Genomic DNA, 21,898 nt, shown 5'->3' with positions numbered 1-21,898 from the left:
TTTCGTGTGCCTTGTGTAGGTATGCATGAATCCAGGGCTCAAAAGACAGGGAAATGTGCTGAACTACCTGTCGCTTCTCAAGAATATTTCTGGCCTTGGGCAAATGTGGAAAGCTCAGAACTAAGACAAATTGCTCAGCTCCCCATGATTAATAAAGGACTCGTTATTTTAAGCACGTGGTGTGGGAGCCAATTAGTATCAGTCTGTGGCTGTCTCTTGTGCTGAACACACCTCAGCTTGACCAAGGACTCATCCCCAGGAGCAAAGAGATGAAAAATCAGAGTTGTGGTCGCTGTGCTGGGTTGGCACCTAAGCCAAGAGCAGGAGCAAGTGGGTCAGCAGCGTGGAAAAGCTACTCACGAAATCACCACGACCTCTGTGTGACGGATGAGGAGGAGTTGTGCTGTTTTATGCCTATCTACGTACCAGGATGTTTGCAGGGAGCTGTTGGACCCCCTGCTATGGGACCTTTGGGTTGTATACTCATAAAAAAAACCTTCTCCACAGTCCTTAGGAAGAGCTGCAGCCAGCATTACAAAACAGTGCAGCACGGGTGAGCGCCTAGGGCTGCAATCCCAATACATTGTTGGGTTCATCTCAGGTAGGCGGCAAGCACTCAAGGGTGAAAAGGATGACTGGGGAGCAAGGAGGAAATGCCAGAAAGTGACGAGGTGCCAAGAGGATGGAGTGATGTTGTGGAACACACGATGGAAGAAGTTCTGTCGGTGTCACCTGCCCTCTTCCTGAAAGGGAGAATGTGGAGGAAGGAAAACTGCGACAGGGAATGAGAGAGACCATGTAAGGAAAAGAACTGAATTTAACTGGCACATGCTCTAATCCTTAGTTTATTTCTGGTTAAAAATATAGCAATCCAGTGCAGTGTAATAAGAAATCTGCTGAAAAGGTAGCAGAGAAACAGCTAAAACAGAAGCGAAGCAAAGCGGAGTCCGCTGCTCCCCACAGCATTGCATGTGGCACGCAGAGCAGGGCCCCCACGGGTCACATCCTGCCTCGGGGGCACGGGGCTGGGATATGTCCTTGGCCATGGCCAACCCAAACCGTGTCAGTGGGGGCTGGGAGGAGATGTGGTAGCAGAGTTGAGCCGATGGGCAGGGCAGCATGGGGGGACCGGGCACAGGAACATCAGCCTTTCCCAAGCCAGGACCACGCTCCTGTGGTTGGGACCAGAACAGCTCAGAACAGGGATACGGCATCTTTAATGAGTATGCATATTATCGGTGGGGAGGAGGGAGGGGAGAAAAATCAAGGCAGGCATATTACAAAGATGGTATAACCAAACAAATTAAGTGACATAGAAAAGAAAGAAAAGAATACATCCTTAGAGGCTGCCATTGCCAATGATGGTTTTTTTTTTTCTTTTTTCTTTTTTTTTTTCTTTTTTTTTTTTACAGGGACATGTCGGAAGCTGGAATATACATCCTGCATTACAAAGTGCAAAATACTACATGCTCAGAGCCCAAGCATGATGTCTGAAACAGTCCACAGCAAGATGTAAGAGACAAACCCACCACCCTCTCCCTCCTCTCAGGGACATGCTCCGGTGCTCCTCCCCAGATGCCTTGTAAAAAAAAAAAAAACATTTTAATCTTATTTAGCTTAATTTGATTATTATTATTATTATTTTTTATACTAGGTGGATCAGAATCGAACCCTCTCTCGCCGCTGATCTGCTCCCCGGCATCTCTGTGCATGTACGTGGTTGGGATGAGATGCTCAGCTCCACTCGTGTCGCTGGAGACGCCTGCGTGTGGTTGGGGGGCCCTGGGCACAACGCTGCCCCAGAAGGAAGAGCTGTGAGCAGCACAGGAGGTGCGCCAGCCCTGCTACGTGGGGAGGTGCGGGGGGGTCAGGAGTGTTCCCCCTTGCCCCGAGGAATTTTGCAAGACACCAATTGCAGCTTGGTTTTGACAACAAATAACAGAACGGGGCCAGGTGCTGCTTCCCATCCTTCACATCCCAGCAGGGCTCGTGCCTTCCTGCACTCCTCTCCTCTATTCACAACCAGCCACCCGCTTTGGCTTTTCTCTCCCATTTCCTCTATTGTGAAAGCTGTTGGATCCCCCCGGGAAGCTCAGCCCGGAGCACCCCAGGACCCACACACCCTCACACCGATCCCCTCATCTATCTCCGTTTGGGGTTGGTCACCGTTGTTACCAAATATATATTTTTTGGGGGGGGGAGGGGAAGGGAAATGAGGTTTTCTTTTCGTTGGGATTCCTTCTCATCCTTTCCAGTGTTGGGGGGGCAGAGTGTTGATAGCATTTTGCCATGCCACACAGCATAGTGTTAATACAAGCAAAGAATTTTGGCTAAAATCCAAAAAACATTACCCAGGAAAAAAGGCAAACTGTGAGTGAGACTCGATCGTTTGTTGTTCTTCTGTGAAAAGACTTGGAAATCGTCGTAGGACAGTTCAAGTTTTCCCTTTTTGTTGTTGTTGGGTTTTTTTTTTTCCGTTTTTTTTTCTTTTTTATGTGTTTTTTTTTGTTGTTTTTTTGTTTTGTTTTGTTTTGTTTTGTTTTACCCCCCATTCATACATGTAACCGTTATTTTTGCAAACAAGACAGTCTTGAGTTAGATGAAAAAGTTGATAAACAAAATGGCGACTCCGATATTTAGTAAGATCACCATGACTACCAAGATGGGAGCTGAGCCCTGCAAGAGAAAGAGAAGGAGAGGAGTTAGAAGGAGCCCAGAGCTCTGTGGGTCCTCACCCCGTCCTGCTGGGACATCTGCTGTCCCACGGTGGTGAGGATGCCGTGTGGGTCCCAATGAGTGCACCCACCGTGCCCATCTCCTGCAGTGTGATTTGCTCACAGACTCTGCCTGGGCCGTGTGCGTGGGAAATCTGGCTTTAGAGAAGAAGACCTCGCAGCGGTTGAGGTGGTAAATGGAAAGAGAAATTACTACAGAGTGGTAGGGTTGGGTCTTGGAGCTGTGGGGTGGCTTGGAGGAGTCTCCAAGGGATACTTTCTGCTGAATGCAGTCGTGGTGCAGACATCCCGCTGTCAGCAAAGGCCAACGTGCTGGTCTGCACCAAGGCAGCGTTTGGGACAGCTCTAATGATCTTATCCAAGCTCCCCAGCAAATTCTCTTGGGGATTTTGTGAGAAACATCCCTTCAGTGCCCTGAAGTGTTAGTGGGGTGAGCAGGCATGCATGCGGGTAGGTGGCAGCTATTTCTCAGCATCTCTGCATCTGTTCCCACTGCTGCGGTGCTGTGCCAGCTCCAACCTCCTGCAACGGGGCACATGGGTCCTCTGTGCTCTAACGGAGCCCCTGTGCCCGTCTGGGTGAGGAAATCCTTGCACGGCCCCGCAGTGCTGCTGGAAGAGAAACGCTCCGCACCGGACACAGCGGGTTCCTCCTCTGAGCAATCTGATTCAGTTCGCGTTGGGAGTGGGTGGGAGCGAGGATGCTGGAGCCTGCTGGAAAGGCATATCTGTAGCTTAGCAACAGGGTCAGAGGGAGCCGAGCAGGGGGAGGGATGGCGGAGAGCGGCTGCTGGCAGCCGGGTACCACTGCCTGAGCCCGGGAGCCACAACCCGGCCCCGCTGCCGCCAGGCGCTGCGCTGTGCCATTTACTTTCGGGGTGTTTAGCTTCATTTCAGAAGATTATTGGGTTTTGCGATTTTCGAGCTCGTGTTAATGCAATACCAGATTGCCGGCGATTATCGCTGTCATTGTTTCTGTTGGCAGAGCAGCGCGGAGACACAAAAGGCGTTTGGTTCCCCCCCCCCCTCCCCACCTCGCAGCCCGGGCTGATCCTTGGCACGCTGGCATCGGCACACGCAGCTCCGTGCCCCTGCCAAAGGCCTGTGACCACTGACTTTACCTTCACCTGGTCCGGCTGAGATTACAGCCCTCTGGTACCCGGGTTTGGGGGGTGGGGAGGGATTGATCTGGGTGTGCCCTCATCCAGAGATGCAGGAGTGAACCAACCACGCACCGTGTGCCCACCCGCTGGCACCGGCAGCACCTGGGTCCCCTTTCTTGAGTGCTCTGCTCCAACCCGCACCTGTTTGCATGTCAGTGCAGAGCCAAGAGACTGCGTTTGCTTTGCCACTGCACGGCCAGGGCTCTTCCACGTTTGCCAGCAAAAGCAAACTCCAGAAATAGGGTGAGTGGGAGGGAGGGCCCTTTGTGGGCTGAACGGCTCAAAGCCAGCAGTCCCACACCTGCACTTCTGCCTCCTTTATCCAGCTCCATCCTTTTAGGACCCTCTCCCTGCAGTGCTCCCGGGATCGGTACCCCCTGAGCACACAGTGCATCCCTAGCAGGGGATGGGGCTCCTCCACCTGCAGGGATCAGCCCCAGGGAGTCCAGGCTTTCCTGGACCGCCCCTTCCTCCTGGCACAGCAGCAGGTAGCAGTGCTCAGAGCCTCTCAGCACAGCAGCGCTGAATCTCTAGGAGCATTTCTACCACTTCGGGGCATCTTTTGGCAGCTCCCACCATGGCACTGCCACTCCTGCCCCGTTGCTTTGTGTGTTCCCTTGGTTTCTTTTCTGTTGTGTAGCAACTTGAGTCTTACTGGGAACACATGGGACAGCTGGTTTACAAATTAATTATGCTGCAACCGTATTTAAGCATTAACAATCCATTATTATCAGTTATTGCAGGGTGCAAGCTCCATCTCTGCCATGGAAACCATCGTGCAGGTTACCTAGGAATCCCTTTGGGATCTATTAAGTGTAATTACTAAGGACTTGGATCAGCAAAAAGCATACGGGCACTGTTTTCCAGCCTCAGCACTACGAGAAATGCTGAAAACTTAGTGGCTGGGTGACATTTGTGCTGAATTGTCACTTAATTGCCAGGAATGGGATGCTGTGACACAGCTCAGGAGTGCTCAGCAAGGGGAGGGGGTTTGGCTTTGCTCAGTGGGCTCAGGATTTTGGTCAGCAGATGGCATTTGGCCCCAGCTTTCTCAGAGCTGGACGGGGTGGGGGTGGCCAAGGGAGCTGCACCCCTCAGCTCCATCTGAGGGCCCTGAGATGGATCAGGAGGGAAAGGGACCCTGCTGGGTTCAGCACCACATTGCTCCCTGAACGTTATTTGGGTGACGGCCACCAGGTGCGGGCAGGGCAGTGCTCCTCCTCACTGCCCTGCAATTACAGCTCGTCACTGTTTGCAGGTGTGTGTGTGCTGGGCTGAGCCCACCTGGGGTTGGGCTGCGAAGCTGCGGGGAGTTCATTGAGATGAGGGGAGGGAAGCAGGAAAATCCTGAAGGCGATCGTGTTGGGAGAGCTGGGAGAGCTCCTGGGGGGAGAGGGAAGGGAGGAAAGGAAGAGATAGAAAGCGGAGAGGACACAGGGCTTGGCCCTAGGGATGCCAACCAAAAAGCATCCTCGGGTGGCACCGTACGCAGCGCCCAGGGATGCAGGCGGAGCTTTGCCATCTGCTGCTTTGGTGCAGGGCTGGGGGGTCCCTGCTCTCTGCCTTCCCCACCCCGCCGCGGTGCGGCTCCGGCAGAGCCGGCTGCACATTGGCTGCCTCCTCCCAGCTCTCCCCAGCGACAGAGAAACCTGCTCGGAATACGAGGGTGGGAAATGCGCAGGCAGCGGGCGGGGGGATGCTGCAGCTCTCGCGTCCTCCTGCCTGGCGCGGGGGGGGGGGTCTCTGCCACCCGTAACCCCGCAGTCGGTTTGCAGACCTTCCCCCCTCCTCTTTTGTGATCAGAGGCAGTGCCATCAGCACGGGCTGCGACTGCGGAGATTGTATCTGACAACGGAAGGAGCAGTCAGGAGCGGCTGGGCTTTTTTTTGTTTTTTGGATGCTGCTGCCCCACTATCGGGATTTCTCATCAATGGGATGAGATGGGATTGTAAAGGGCCAAGCAGCGAGCCTGCTCGCATCCCACTGCCTTCTGCCTGAATACCTGCGGCACCCCTGAATGGGGTCAGGCAGGTAGGGTCCCCTTCCCACAGCCGTGCTGTGGACCTGCATCCCTGAACCCTTCCCCTTCCTTTTGGGGGCTGCAGATGTTCAGCACCTGCAGAAAAGGGTTATCTTCTTCTATTATTATTTTGTTTTTCTCCTCAATCCTAAAAATACAGCATGTTTCACACCGATGGATAAAAGGAGCTGCTGGCATCTTAGAAACCTGTCCCAGCATCTCAGCAACTCCCTTCTTTCCTATTTTAGACCATCTCAAAGGCTCTGGGAGCCCGCTCAGACACAGGCTTGAGCTCTGTGGCCCTTGGGGCCAGAATGGACAGTGATGTCCACGTAAATCCCTTACCCTGACAGCACCGGTCCCAACACCTCGCTCTGTGCTTTCATCCAGGTGATGATGGACACAGGCTCATTCCACAAGCACACCCAGAGATCAATTGGCCCCGGGTGTAGTTTTTTAGGGTGACCCTGAAACCCCAACATCCCTGGATGACAGCAGAACACCAAGCATGGGGCAGCAGCCTCAGGGAACGACCTTATGGGAAAACAAAAGGGAACCCCAGCCCAGAAGGGCTGAGGGGAAGGGGCACGTGAGGTCACGGTGATGCTGTAGGATGGCACGGGGGGTGGCACCTGGCTGCCCCTGCTCACCGCCCCGTGCTGCTGCCCGGCTGCTGCAGCCGCCCCTGCTAGCACGCTGCTGTTCCCGCTAGAACAAATTGTTGCTGGCATTGTGGGTTATTTAAATCTGCATATTATCCCTTCCTCTGTATTACATTAGCTTCCTCCCAAACCTCCGCCATCTGTTCCACCCTCGGTTATGAATGTGAGAAAACTGAACATGCTGCTTCGCAGCGACAGCGCTTTAAAGGACGCCGTGCAGCCTAATGGAGGCACCGGGCACCGTCCAGCACCCACCCCAAAAAGCCATCGCTGTGATGCTGCCTTAGGGTCTGTGCATGCCAGGCTGCAGCTCAGCAGCATGTGCTCATACTGGGAGCTCTGGTTTTGCTGGCCTGACAAGCTGTGTCCAGCAGCAGACGTGCTGCCTTCAGCTCCTCCGAAGTGCTGTGTGGGTGCTTCCAAGCCTGCGCTGAAGCTTGCAGGATGGATGGGAAGGCAGAAAGCTACAGGGCTGCATGTGGGGGTGATTTATCGCCGCAGGCCTGGAGCACTGTGGCTGCTCGCGGGCTGAGATGCTGCTGCTTCCTTCTCCCACCTGTTTGCTCCCATCTGCTGGCAGCACAGGACCCATCCATGTCTGCCTGACTCAACGAGGCGACGTTTGGGGTGGGGCTGACTTCCCCACTGCCCCCATCAGACCATCAGCACCTCACCCAGCACTGCAGAACACTGGGGGCAGGGAGGCAGCTGCTCTTGGTGCGAGTCCTGCAACCACCAAATGTGATGGCTGGGAAAGACCCAGGAGATCTCAGAGCTCAGCTTCATCCAAGCTGTGCCTGAGCTGCAGGTGCCCAAGCTGCTCTCACACCACCTCCTCCCTCCCAACCACCAGAAAATCAGTCTCCTGGCTAGCCCATCACCCTCACTGTAGTTGCCCATTGCTTTCCCTGCGTGAATACATCCACAGATGTATTGCCCACCAGCTCACGTGTTCTTAGTGCTGGCCCCCAGGGATATGTTGTGAAGCTCAGACTTCCCTGAGAGACAAAACAACTGCTTCCACCAGGAGAATCTGCCGAGGAAACCCCGCATCACCTTCTAATGCAGCAACAGAGAACAGAGGGGAGATCCCAGGCACAGACCCGTGGCAGTTCAGGGCTCACTGCAGTCACACAACAGCTCTGATCTCAACACACAATTCTGCCTACTTACCGTACTGGATTTGAGCGCATCCCCACTGTCCTCTTCAGATTCTAGTGCAACAGGTAAGGATTTCTGTGGCGGGGAGAAGGTTAAGTCCCACCTTAGTAGCCGGGGCTCAGCTTTGTCCCCAAATCTCAGGTTTTCCAGTTTCTGCACCGTAGGCTCGGCAGAGGAAGCTGGCCTGAAATTCTCTTTGTTCTGGGACTTAGACCTCAGTCTCTGAACCCCGAAGCCCCGCTCTTCCCCACGGTGGTCGTCAGCCATGCTCCTGCAGGCTCCCCCTTTGCTATAGTGTCTTTTTTGGGTGTGAATCTCTTGCATATAAGAATCCATCCTCATGAGGGGCTTCATCTCCATCTCGTAATTGCTCATCTTCTCCTCGTCTAGCTCAAGCAGCTTGGAGCTCCCTGAGCTGTGGTTGTGGGACCTGTGGTGGGAAGTCCAAGAAACCGTGGCTGGGGAATCTGTCCACCTCTCTCTCTGCTTGTGGTTGGAGGCCGAGTGTTTGTGCCCTCCGCTCCTCCCTCGGTAGTCTTCAGGGACGTTGGCCGACCCGCTGCGCAGCGTCCCGCTTCGCACGCCGCGCGTCCCTCCCACCTTCTCTTCGCTCCAACTGTTGGGTCGCAAGTAGTCCCCGCCGCGCCCCTCCAGCAACATCTGGATCTCCCCACCCCTCTCTTCGTCCACCGAGACCTGCCTGGAGAAGTGCGCGCTCTTGTTCCTGCAGGAGGGGCCCAGCGGCGGCGTGGAGGAGGGGCTGGCGGGGAAGCTCTGCAGGGGACTGTCCTCCGGGGTCAGGTCGGACGGCGTGGTCCCTTTCCGGTAGAGCTCGGGGCTCTCTTGCTGCAGCGGCGTGCCGGTGGAGAGGACCTCAATGTCGTCGCTGGAGTTTTGGCGCTTGGGTCTCTGGCATTCCAGCCCTTTTTCAGGGAGTGGTTGGAGAGAGTGAGGGGGGAAGGAGAGGGGGGAAAGGGAACAGGATTATTTCTGTTCGCTTTTGGGTTGTTCTTTTTTATTTTTTAATGACAAAGAGGAGGGATGAGGGTGGGGTGGCCGTGAAGCTACAGGGCCAGGTTGGGACTGCAGCAGAGAGACCCCATGCACACATCACGCTACCAGACCAAGAGCAAAAGCATCACACGTTGGGCCCAAGGGAAACCAGCTCGCTTCTCCTCAAGGGTGAGCACTCCAGGAGCAGCTGAGTGTCTCCTGCAGGCCGCCAGCCAGCGAGAAGCACAACCAGAAACTCTGATTTGTATTAATTCTTCACGAGACACTAAATTATTTCAAAGGGGTGTAAACCACCGATGGTTGAGTCTCATTTTACCCTCTCAAAGCATAGCTGTACTCAGCTAAAACCGTGCTAAATTACATGAATAATTTGATAAATATATTAACTGCCTAATGCCCCTGAAATGCATCTAATTGCAATTGCTATGGCTAGACAAGAAATGAGTCTCAAAGAGAAGAACTCAATTTCTTACCACGGTTTAAGAATAATTGCTCGGAAGCGCCTGCTCTAATCTCTCCACTTTTGCTGAGCCATTTTCTCTCGTGCAACTTCTTGGGGAGCTATCCCTGTGCCCCCTATGATGGGATCTGAGATGCTGATAGATGTCCCCCCTGGAGGACTTGCGGGGGAGGCCAGCAGGAGCAGGGCTGCATGGAATTTTCCTGCTGAAGTTATTTCTCAATGGGAATTAGGACTCCTAATATGTTTTCTTTTCTGCATTGTCCGCCACAGGAAATTCTGCTTGTGTTTTGGGACAGCCCTCAAAATAGCTCAGTCTTAGTTGTTTCCTTTTGAGTCTGTGGGAGAATGGGTTTCCCAGGGTTTATCTGGGATCCCCGGGCAATTCTTGTACTGGTGGGAAATGTAATGAAGGAGAAAGGTGGAGCTCACCGCTCCATTTTCACACACAATAACTCCCTGAGAGCTTTCTGGGGAAAATACAGGCAGGTGGGCTTGTGGCTGCTGGGGAGATGTTCCCCCTCCACATCCTCCTGGCTCACACATGGGAAACTGAGCAGGGGAGGGAATGAATGGCAACGTAAGGGAAAGCTGCTTGCATGGCTCAGATGCAGCCAGCTGTTGGTGCGGGTTCACCTGATATTTAGGACTGCAGAATCATTCAAGTTGGAAAAGACCACTAAGAGCACCAAGTCCAGCACAACCCACCCCGCCATGCCCACTGACCACATCCCTCAGTGCCACATCTCCGTGGTTTTGGATCATCTACAGGGATGGGGACCCCACCGCTCCCCTGGCAGCCTGTGCCAGAGCCTGACCACTCATTCAGAGGAAGAAATCGTTCCTAATATCCAACATGAACTTCCCCCGGTGCAACTTAAGGCCATTTGCTCCTGTTCTCTTGAGCATCCCTGCTTGTCTCAGACTTTGAGCAGCCTTCCCCTGTTCAGGTCTCCAGGGTTTTCAATGGAGATGCAAGGACTTGAAAGCTTCTCACCAGCTCCAACCACCCCAATGCCAGCCTCAACCTGCTCACAACTCTGCTCCATCCCCTTCACATCAACCCAAGCTCTCACAGCCACCCCAAGCCCTGTGATAGAGGCAAGAAAGCCCTACCGTGCCCCAGCATCCTCACCCTCAGATCATAGAATCATTAAGGTTGGAAAAGACCAGTGTAACCATCAAGTCCAACCTCTGGCCCATCCTCACTGTGCCCAATAAGCAAGTCCCTGCATCCCCACCCCATCTCAAATCTTCCCCACCAAGACTTGTGACGGGCTGAGCTATTTCTGCTTCTCCTTCTCTGCATGTGTTAATCCTCTGTGTTGTGCAGCCCTGGCTGGGGCTCAGGGTCGGGTAGCAAGGCAGGGCCATGGGCTGCTCTGCATGGAGGAGAGCAACAGATGCACGGTGCCATCCTGCTGGCTTTCAGCACCCAAGGATGTTCAACAATTATTGTGCACTAAAATTAGCCCGCGAGCACGTGATGTTCCTGGAAGAACCGCTGTGAGAGCGCTACGGAGGATGCAAAGCACCAAATCCAGCAGGAGGATTAAGGCAGCCGTGCCCGACCATGGCATCTTCAACCCATGCCTAGGGTTTCCCACATCTTGGGTGATGTTTGTTTTTTTAATGTGCTCTAAATGGAAGCTCCTTCCCCCCTTCTCTCACGCATGACCCACCAAGGGGGGAGCACCCGAAGCACGAGCCCCTCCGCCAGCCGTGCACTGCGTCCCCATCCAGCAGCTAGTAAAAAATGTATTACCTAAAAACATCTTTCCAAGAGGTGTTTTAAAACAGCCAAGAGGAAATGGAGATGAGGAACATCTCAGGGCTGAGGAAGCCCCAGGGACCGCACAGCCCAGTGGAAAAGCTCAGATCTCTGATAACGCAAATCGGAGGTGTGCAGGTGGAGGGGAGCTGAGGGGTGTGCTTTGTACCAGCAAAAATGGAGCTGTGCAGGGCTCTGCAGCATCCCCACTGCACGGGCTGGTGGGGTTGAGAGATCCCCTCTGCCTGGCGAGCAGCATCCCGATGTGAGTCACCAGCACCAGCCCTCGAGCAATTAAGGGGAGTGAGTAATCTCCAGTTAAAGAGCTGGAGAGGGGAGAAAATAATGACAGACGCCTCCTAATGAGGGTTTGGTGCAGGAAAAGTTTTGAATAAAGCCATTCACATACATTAATTACTATGTTAATTACTGCTGCGGGGACTTGGATCTGTCCCTCCCACCCCTCTACGCGCAGCTTTGGTGGGGCAAATTCTCCCGTGGGCTGCACATCCCCGGCTTCCTCCTCCCTGAGCCCTTCCTGAGAGCAAACTGCTCCACTGGGCACTGTCTGCTCCCCCACACCTGGAGCAAACCTCATCACCTGATGGGCAAAACTTGGTAGAAAACACTGAGAAATGCTGGAAACGCCAAAGGGAAGCGTGGCTCTGTGCTCATGTAAAAGCATTCAAAGCCATTGGGCAAACCGTGTGTGTTCCCTGATGCCTTCGCAGTGAAGGACCACATAACACACACTAACAAAGCCCAAACATTCAAACGAAACAACAAACCAGGCTCTTGAAGCCAGGGGGGTAAACCTTTGGGATCCTCTGAGTTTGCGTGTTGCTTTTGGAGCCCTTGAATTTTGTTTTCTGGGCAACCATTGGAGACGATGAGTTAAAAAATGCAATCGTTTCAGTGCAAGAAGCCAAAGTCCCTACAACGACAGGGCTGCACGGGGTGCAGCGTTGGGAGCATATGGGATGAAAAGCTCTACAAGCCAGTGCTACGGGCACCCAAGGGGGCTGGGGAGCTGCGGGTACACACCGACCCTCTGTGCGGGGCTCATTTTTGCTGGTTCTATTTGCAAACCCTGGTATGGGAGATGTGCAACGTGGGGCTGTCCAGTGGGGCATCACGCACTGACCGTTTTCCCTGTGCTGGAAGGAAGGCGAAAACTCTTTGGCAGTGATCCTGGCGATGCGTGCTTCCTCCTGGGCTTTCTGCGCTGCTGTCATGGCCGCCTCTGCCTTAGCCCGGGAGTGGGAGGTCCTGCAAGGCAAGCAGAGAGACAAGGATGTGAGCAGAGCATTACAGCACTGCTTGGGGTTTCCTTTGGTCCCTCCAAGCCCAACCAAAAGGGTTTGGGCACTGCTGTGCCCAGCAGCGTTCATGTGTTGCTGCTTGGTGATCTTGGCTCCGAGCGGATGCGATAAGGGGGAACTTCAGTGGGGACTCAGCGCTGCAAAAAGGGCTGTGTTAAAGGCACGGCGAAGCCTTTGATCTGCAAAGCATCCCCACAGCCCTGAGCACCACCTGCCAAAATCTCCATCCTGCAGCCCCGGGCTGAGCCCTAAAGCAAACCCTGCAGACTGAAGGCAAGGAAAGCAGCCAAAGCAAGGCAGGAAGAAACCCAAAGAGCGCCCAGCAAACCCTGAAGCTCCTGAGACACGATGGAGATCCCTGCACTCAGCCAGCACGCATCGCATGGATCAGCATCCGCACCCTATTGCACAGAGTGCATCCTCAGAGGTGTTCCTTCCCCTCAGCTAAGCTCTCAAGGCACTTTAAAAATCCTCCTGTTCCTCCCCGCCCCGGTGCAGGCAGCGATATAAATAGCTCCGCTGATTTCTTTTCCCTCCAAAAGCAGGCCCTCCATCTCCTTTAATCACTTTTTTTTTTTTTTTTCTCTACTGCTCTCTGAATTCCCTCTAATTTTTCGACATCTGCTCGGAGAGGAGTGCCATTTCTGACAGGCTCCTATAAATGGAAAACAGGGCCAGCAACGTGCCTCGCTCCGTGCTGCGCAGCGCGAGCCGGGGAGCGCAGCTGTGCCCCGTCACCCCTCCAAACCTGGGCAGGATGTGACCATCCCCTGCCCCTTTGTCTTTTGTTTTTAAGTGCCAGCCAGTTGTCTTTGCTCTAATCAGTGCTTTTTTGAAATACAAACCGATCGCTCTACAGTAATCATAGTATCGTAGGATGGCATGGCTCCAGGTCCAACCTGCCTAGCAGATTGCTTGCCCAGGGCCCCATCCAGCCTGGCCTTGGGCACCTCCAGGGGTGGGATATCTATGAACAGTGCCAGCTGAGGCTTGAAATGAGGATGCTGCCTGCACAAAATCGTCCCATGTGGACTTCTCAGCGGTCTGTTCATAGCTCCCGGTGCTCCTCCATCCTCCTCTGTCTCCTCCATCTCCTCGACCTGGGAGCAGCCCGCACAAGGGCCCGTCCCTACTGTGCTGCAGTGCTCTCAGACAGCGTGCTGCCGGTCCCCGCGGGCCTGGTACAAAGGATTAATAACGGCTGGTGGTGTCTGGACCGCACTCAGCAGGCAGGATTACATGCTGCCGCCAGATCTGCTCCCTGGAGAGGCAGCTGGAGGCAGATAGCTGGAGCTATCTGTCACTTCTTCCAGCACTGTGCCAGAGAAGGAGGCTGGGAGCAGCTTGTGCCGCTCACAAGCAGTCCTGGGGACAGACGAAGCTGTCTGCAGAATGGAAGGGCACGCTGGAGGAGCCTGCAGGGAGCATCTGTGCCACGTTCCTCTCTCATGGACTCGCTGGCTCCCATCTCTTCACTGAAACAGTTCAAATCCCCTTGGGGTGGATGGCTTTCCACCCCTTTGGAGTTGTTGTCTTTCCATCCCCTTGGGGTTTGTTGGCCTTCCATCCCTTTAGGTTGTTGGCTTTCCATCCCTTCGGGTGGGTGGTTTTCCATCCCTTTGGGTTGTTGGCTTTCTGTCCCTTTGGGTTGTTGGCATTCCCTTTGTGCTGATGGCTTTCCATCCCTTTGGGATGGGTGACTTTCCAACGCTTTGATGTTAATGGCTTTCCATCCCCTTCAGTAGATGGCTTTTCATTTCCTTGGGGTGATGACCTTCCAATCCTTTGGGTTCATGGCTTTCCATCCCTGGAAAACTCACTGCAGCAGTTTCTGGACCAGTTCATCCCCATGGTTCAGCCCAGTAAGAGCAGCTGCTTGGGGGTTCGACCCAGGCAGAGCTAAAGTCAATCACACTGATTAAGACATCTCCAATCTAAAATATTTGCAATACCCACAAAGCAGATAGAGCGCTGACTGCCACACAGAGGCACAGGCAGGCTTAATTGTTTGTAATGCTCTCTAAGATGCTTGCAGGAGAGACGTCGTTGGAGTGAAAAGCAGAATTATGATGATCTATACATTGCATAATAAAATACATAAGTATTCCCAAATAAATGCAAGTAATCCAGTTAGCGCTCGCATGACTTTGTCACATACTAAATTTAACAGCTGTCTCCTTTATACATGCCTGCTGCTTGTGGCATGCACTAAATCTTAATTCTGCAGTTAATTGAGTTTCTTTCCATGTAAAGCGGTCCCTTTTCCATGGGCGTGGGTCTACTCACCTTTCTCAGTCACAGGTGGGGATTTTGGTGGGATGCTGCCCATCTCTGAAACTGGACAGTGGGTCAGAGGGGCTAAATCCTAGAAACCATGGTCAAAATAAGACTGAATTGGTCCCTTCGTTGTCTCTTCATGTTCTCAATCCTGCAATGAGCCCACTGGGTAAATACTGATGTTTGCAAGGACTCAGTGCCCCACAGCTGTCTAGAAGTTGTGCCTCTGCTGGAAGATGCTCCGTTGGGTTTCCTCTGCCACCGATGGATGAGCATGGGAGAAGGAGCAACTCGTCCCAAGGTAATGGAAACAGACAGACTGCTCAGTATCGAGGCACATGAACACAGAGGAGCTTTTGAGGATGGCTACAACTTCTAAATCTCATCTTAGCCCACTGAACATCCAAACAGAATGGTGTCGGAGATGTTTGAGCATGGCTGGGGCTGGGAAGAGCCAGAGGGGGATGCTGGGGTAGTTTGGAGCTCCTGAGACCCATGGGTCTGTTCTGGTCCGTGACTGGCTTCAGGCTACTTCATTTATTGGGTTTTGCCAAGCTGACTCACTGCTCTCTGAGACCGGGCATGTGGTCAACCTGGAAGGAGGCACTGGCAGGAGGCAGGGGAACTGCAACCAAACATTTCTGCAATTCTTTGCAGATCTCCTGTGATTTGGCCACAGCTGACTGGGGAAGGGATAATACCTGCGAGTGTCTCGTCATGCCAAGTTTATCAGCTCCGGCTGATCTATGAGAAGCTGGAATAAAGTGGTCTGAAACGAAGAATGTGGCTTTTCAGGAATGCCAGCAGTGACTCCAGCCTGGCTCTGCATGCACTAGGAGCTGCTGAGAGGGCTCGTGCTGCAAAACCAATGCTCAGAGCTGAGTGAGATGTAAAGGAGTGAACTTTCTTCAGGAAGAAATGAAGCAAAATCAAGACCAGGCAAGGCTTGAGCGGTGTCCAGGCTAACAGAGAGCTTTGGCAGGAGAACAAATTTAGGCTGGAAATTTGTGGACCACTGGAAATATTTCTGGAACGGAGTTTGCTCAGTTGTGGTAAAGGTGATGCTCGGGTTTATCAAAGCGTGGGCTGATGAGAGACAGCCTCCATGCTCCTTTTTCCCTTGTGTTCCCGTAAGGAAAACAGACTCTCTTCTGAGAAAAAGAAATAAATAACAGACTTTATGAGAAAAACCTATGTCTGGGGCCGAGGACAGTTGTGTGGGTACTGGGAAATGTGCGTTGTTTGTGGGTTAAACGTGACAAAGAATCATATGGGCAACATTTCTGGGCAAGGAGGGCTGTTTCCCAAAATTCATATGGCAGCTCTTGCTGGGGAATTTCTGTTCCTTTGCAAACAAAGCCGTCCCTTGCTCAGTGGGATCCAGGCATGCCAGGGAATTACAAAACTGCTGCTGTGCTGCTTCTGTGTGCTGGGGTGAAGATGGCCAGCAATTCCCCCATGACAGAAGGTTTGGCTCCCAATGGCATCTCCATTGCTGCCCCTTGAACTGCCCGATCCTACAGCAAAGCTTTGTTGCAACATCTGACAGCGTTCAGCTGAAGGGATCAATTAATGAAAAGCTAACGATTACAACTATTCTTAAGGCCTTCTCCCATGCAGCATTCTTTTTTTTTCTTCTTTTTTTAAATAAGACTTCCTCATACAACACAAGAGGAGCAAACCCCTTGTGCCATGTTTTCATGGCATGTCTGGGCACACCCGACTTATTATAATTATGGGTAAAATAAATGCAAGAAATGGGCTGCGTTTGGCTCTGGCATGCTGTGTGGGAACTGTTGAATCATGGCCTGAATGATTGATCACCTGAGGTGAGCACTGAGTCAGACACGGGAGCACAGGTGAAAGCAATGTACCTGTGTGACCAGAAGGGAATGGAGCCTGGCTCCACCTCTCTTAGACCTCATTTAAGGGCTGAGTGCCAATGAGGAAAGGATCTCTTTCTGGAGATTGCTCTATTGCACCCTTTGGAGTTGTTTTTTTGTTTTGTTTTGTTTTTTGAGCCTCGGACATGGGTGAGTATTTCATTTATTTTTTATTATCTCTTTCCACTGTGATAATCTTTCTAGTTATACAATCTGTAACTTGCCACCTAACTATAGTACTATTTGGAACTGTTTTTCTGTTAACTATACATGTGCCCATCACTGAGAGCACCCAGAGAGCCCTCTTTGTGCCACCTGGGCTTTGCAGTCCATGCCAGGGATGTGTTTTGGGATCCTGCTGAGGAGCACTGCTCACCCATAGGCACACGTGAGCAGTGAGGATGGGGTTAGGGCAGTGCTGAGCTCATCCTGGGCCATAATGAGCAGCCTCAAGTTTTCCTAAGGGACCAAGCTGGCTCCATTGGATTCACTTTGTCTCTCAGGTCAATATGTAATCAGGCAGCTTTTGTGTTGTTTTGTTTTTTTTTTCCTCTAAATGCATCTTTATCTTCCTATAAGAGGAATGTTTTCTTCCTCTATTACAGAGGGTCATGCATTTTTCAAATGGCAAATTTCAATTAACACATGGCAGCTGATAGAAAGCACTTTGGGAAAAATTCAGTGAGTGTTTTTTGAGGCACTGAAGTCTCAGGGCTCTGCTTCCCACCTGGCTCTGTTTGGTGGCTGCCTTGGGGCCAACCATCCATGTGCACAAAGCTTGATTGGCTGCAGCATGCTCAGCTGCATTGATTTGGCTGGGGTTGTTTCACACCTCCATTGGCACAGCTGAGAGCAGGATCTGGCCCTAATTACAGCAAGCTGAGATTCACTGCGAGCCTTAAAACAGAAGTCCCCGAGTGATCAATGCTGGTAAAGCAACCCTGGAGCTGAGGGGAAAAGGGTGAGGGCTGATGCAGCCCCAGTCAGGGCACCCCAACACCAACCCCACCCTGTGTGGGATCTGCCGCTGCCCTGGGGCTGTCTCAAACCCCAGTGCTTGGCCACAATTCCCACTCTCCTCGATGGGACAAATGGGGACTGAATTATTAATAGCTGCTGCAGACTGTCTGGCTTCTACCTCTGCGGGAGCACAGCTGATTTAGGGCAGAGCATGGCTGCGTGGCTGCGTGGCCACGTGGTGCTGCTGGGGAGGGCTGCAAACCTGTCTTGCGTGCCCGTGCCCACGGGGCTCTGGCTCAGCATCCTTTCCCAGCCCACGTCTAGCACCCTGCTGGCCCCATAAGACCAGCCCCATAGCTGGGGCAGCTGCGAGGTGGGGCGGGGCTCTTGTCTAGACGCTTCCTTCAGGGAGTTGGGAGATGGCAGCAATTAACAACCTGTTTGTTATTTTCACTATCTGGCATTTATTGCCCCGATAAAACCCACTCTTAATTCCAGCTTGACTCTTCACAGCTCTCCTGGCTGGGTTGTTATTGCACTAGGCTTGCCTTGAGTGATTTGTGAAGGCAGTAATACAGTGCTGGTGTTCAGGGGGTGGAATATTAGACACACCAATTAGCTATCTGCACATGAATTCCCATTTACCTGCTTATCACAAGCACATTTGCCTTGCCTGCTTCCTCCATCCCCTTTTTCCTCTACCACCCCTCCCCTACTGTTGGAATGCTTAATCAAGGAGCAAAAAGCAGTTAATGTGACCTCTGACATGACGTAATGCAGCCAAAAGCATCTGCAGCCAGACAGAAAGCAGGTGCTGTGCGTAGCAAGGAGAGCACCTGGCTGCCTGACTCCAGCCCCAGGGTGGAGATTTGGGGTGGGAAACTGAAGCCCCATCCCCCAAGCCTGAGCTCTGCATGGGGCACTCACGGTGATGGGGAGCTTTCCTGCTTCCATGCTGGGGTGAAGCAGGAAAATTCCCATCATCAGAAGCTTCCTTCTGTGGAGCTGTTTGGTGTTGCCCAGGAAATACGGAGAAAATACCTCAGTCAAAATCCCAAAGGCTTAATGCCTCCTTCCTCCCCAGTTCACCTTATTGCCATCATCCCAAATTGGTCACAGGGTTGTTTCTATTTCTTTATGTTATCCCTATTGTTACTAAACAGTAAGTGCCAGTCTGGTGCAGCCAAATTGATTTCAAAGGGCTGGGGCATGTGGAATCACAGGATCATTATGGTTGCAAAGTCCACTAGGATCATCTAATCTGATCATCAGCTCGTATGGGGTGGGTGGATGGCTCTGGTACTCAGGGGCAAATCCCGGCAGCAGTGGTAGATGCTCTGCAGCATCCTTCCCAGTGAAGGGACATGCAGAACAGACAGACCCATGGATTTTTCTCCTGGTGAGTTTCCTTCCTTTCCTTTTTTGCCCCCAGCAAGGGCGAAGCGGATGCATCTTTGACACCCAGGATGATGTGCAAGCTGCTGTGAGACATTATTTACAGCTCCTGAGATAATTAACATCTGGAGGGGGAGTCTCATCTCCTGCCATCTGTCACTTGTAATGAAGCTCTGGAGGATGTGGGTGAGAGATGAAGCTGGGCAGCACCTGCCTGGTCCTGCTGGCCCAGAGCTGCGTGCAGGAGTGGGGCTCTGCTTTGAAGGAAGGACAGCATCAATGAAGTCCAAATGGAGACAGGAACAAACTCCAGCTCCAGGTGTGGAATTTCCCATTGTCTTACAAAGTTGGAAATGTATGCCATGGCATAGACTGCCCAAAGAAACTGTGGGTGCCCCATCCCCAGAGGTGCTCAATGCCAGGTGCATGGGGCTATGGGCAACCTGACCTTGTGCCCACAGCAGGGGGTTGGAACTGGGCATCTTTAATGGCCCTTCCAACCCAACCCTTCTGTGATTCTGTGCTTGCAGCAATGCTGGGAGGTTCATCTGCTGCTGGAAAATGACAGCTGGTGATGCACGACCTGTAAGAATGCACTTGGAGCAGGGTGTGGGAGGAGTTAGCTTCAAGGAAAGGGAAGAAATGGGCAGGGGAGATGTTTCCTTCTTCCAGCCACTCTGGGTTGGATGGGGTGTGTTTCCATGTTTTTACTGGATAATGATCCATGTACATAATGGAAAAGGTCCGTTTGAATGATGAGAGGGGAAATGGGAAACATTGAGGTCCCTCTGGTCACTGTTTTGTAGAGTGCCTGCAGACAGCAGTCCATGCACGTGTCCCAAAGGCACAAACACTCCTCTAACCCAGTGCAAAAATAGCACATTACAAACGATCCTGCCACTTCCAGGCAGGAGGCAAAACAGGTTGGAAGAAATCACTAACAACCTTTGGCAAGAAAGAGAAGAAGAAAGAACCAAGAAAAAGCAAACGAAGGCACAAAATCTCTGAGGAACCTGGGCACTGCTGGATCCTCTGCACACTGCAGATCTATACTGCCTGTATTAAATGCAAAAACAGAGCAGCTGAAAAGCCCTACATCAATGCCGCATTTGGGTGGAGATTTTTAAATGCACAACAGGCCAAGTTAGAGCTCCCAGAGCAGCCATAACTCAGCCTGCTTGGACACGTGTAGCATTTGGTTTGGCTGAGCATGCTGCTGACTGTAATGACTCCAGGCTAGATCCTGCATTCCCGTTGCATCTCTCTGTGTCTGGGTGAGCCGGCCCCAGCATGGCACTGCTTGGGGCCTCCTCCATCCCCTTGTGTAGGGGGGGCTTTTTATTTTGGGGCTTGATGGCTGGCAGTGTATCATAGAATTGCTAAGGGTGGAAAAGGCCACGAGAATCATCCGGTCCAACCACTGACCCACCTTAACTGTGCCCCTGAGCCATGACCATGGTGGGGATGTGCAGGTGTGGATAGGGAGCTTGGTGTGATGTCAACCGTCCACCAGCATTTATTGAGGGAAGGAGGGCAGAGATGGGATTGGGACTGGATCACCCCAGCCAATAATGAGAGCCAGTCTTCTTGGGATGGATGAAGGCTGGTAGAAAAGCCTGGCTTGGTGGGACCTGGAGAATGGCTGCCCCGTGTGGCAGGTTGAAAAGATTTGGTGGACCCTCAGCATCCCATACCATAAGGCTCCCCAGAACAGCCCATTCCTCCCCATCTCTCACACCGACCTCCTCAGAGGGCTGATGCCATGTATGGGATGAAGAGTAGGGTAGAAACTCCAATGCCAGAGGTGCAAAGTGCAGAGAGAGGAACTCAACCAATGCATGGGCACAGGGAGCTAGGGGAGCCCCACAGCCCAGCTGGGAGCCATTGGCACAGCCTGGACCTTTGGGTCCTGTCTGCAACCTTCCCTACAACCAAAGGAAAAGCACTTGGAAGAAGAGAACGTGGGGAACTCCAGCAAAAAGCTGAAGTGAAGGAGTGGAGGTGAAGGAGAAGCTTACGGGCAGGAAAAGCAGATCCATCCGTTTCATTTCAGTTTCATTTTGATGCCTAAAAAAAGAATGAGTCAACCCAGATTCTGAAGCAAAACAACAGAACCACGAGGAAAAAGCCTTTTTTTCTTTCCCTAACCCTTTACCCCTTTTGGGTTTTGGCTGAATTGCTTTGGCAGTTTCACAAGTTTTGGTCTCCTCAAGCAAAACAGACGTTTGGCAAAGAAGATTCCCAGGCAATTTTTGTATATATATGTATTTATATATATAATATATATATAATTTTTTTCTGCTGTGGGAGCTCCAGAAGCCTGAAAGACGCAGCATGATGCTGAGCTCAGGAGCCATTCCTCTCCCTGTAGGATGTGATAGAGAGGGATGCTCTGCCATGTGCCTCTGGCCACACGGCGTTGCAACCAGCCAACACTCAGCAGTAACCCCCCCTACACTGCAAAGCATACTGCAATAAAAGCTTGCCCAGAGCCAGCGACAGACTTGTTTCACTGAACTTCATATTTTAGTTCCAGCACAGCCTGGAGATGGGCCAGGACATGGAGCTGACACGGCCTCGGGAGTGCTGACGGATGCTCTCCAGCTGTCGGAGGAGTGGTGTGAGTTATCCAGCCTCACCCGCTGGGATTTCTCTGCTGCCTCCAGCCCTGTGGGGTGGGGAGAGCACTCCTTTCTGCGTGATGGGGTAGGGGGCTGAGGTCCAGTCCTTGGAGTGATGGATTTCCACCACAGGGGGTTACAGGAGGTGCACAGAAACCAAACAAGCTGAGATGGATACAGCTCTTGGTGCCTCACTGGGATGGAGCTGATGGTAATGGGAAGACAGAGACAGCCCTGTGTGGGATGCAGTAACATCATCTCCATCCCCACTGCCACCCCCAGCACAGAGGAACCCCCCCCCGACAGCCCCCCATTAACCCCATTGCTTAGTGCCACCCTGGAAGATGCCCAAGGGGACAGGGCCAGAGTACCAACATCCCCCAGAGCCACCAGGCCCAGCGCAGGGTTAGGTTGAACACAGACCCACACAGCCCCACAGAAAGCAAGATCAGACA

The 21,898-nt window shown here is 52.5% G+C and overlaps 1 protein-coding gene and 1 long non-coding RNA gene across 2 annotated transcripts in view; one reads left to right on the top strand and one right to left on the bottom strand.

The window, feature by feature from the left end:
- The first annotated feature begins 603 nt into the window (after positions 1-603).
- Positions 604-1,776, top strand: LOC136054238 (uncharacterized). The gene is made up of 3 exons (XR_010622720.1): positions 604-798; positions 1,413-1,512; positions 1,655-1,776. It is a non-coding gene; the product is annotated as an uncharacterized LOC136054238 (long non-coding RNA).
- Positions 1,777-1,832: 56 nt separating this feature from the next.
- JPH3 (junctophilin 3) overlaps positions 1,833-21,898 on the bottom strand; it is a 39,360-nt gene continuing 19,294 nt past the window's right edge. Inside the window, exons 3-5 of the mRNA XM_065745384.1 lie at positions 12,130-12,254; positions 7,753-8,663; positions 1,833-2,676 (exon numbers count right to left, since the gene is read on the bottom strand). Coding sequence (XP_065601456.1) covers positions 2,596-2,676; positions 7,753-8,663; positions 12,130-12,254 — 1,117 coding nt within the window. The 3' untranslated portion in view covers positions 1,833-2,595. The remainder of the gene's footprint in view (positions 2,677-7,752; positions 8,664-12,129; positions 12,255-21,898) is intronic.

The sequence above is a fragment of the Cyrtonyx montezumae genome, unplaced genomic scaffold (genome assembly GCF_038088225.1).
Source record: "Cyrtonyx montezumae isolate F1298 unplaced genomic scaffold, pur_monq_1.0 scaffold_35, whole genome shotgun sequence".
NCBI classification, from domain to species: domain Eukaryota; kingdom Metazoa; phylum Chordata; class Aves; order Galliformes; family Odontophoridae; genus Cyrtonyx; species Cyrtonyx montezumae.
Note: the sequence above shows the minus strand (reverse complement) of the source record. Positions and strands in the feature narration are given on the sequence as shown.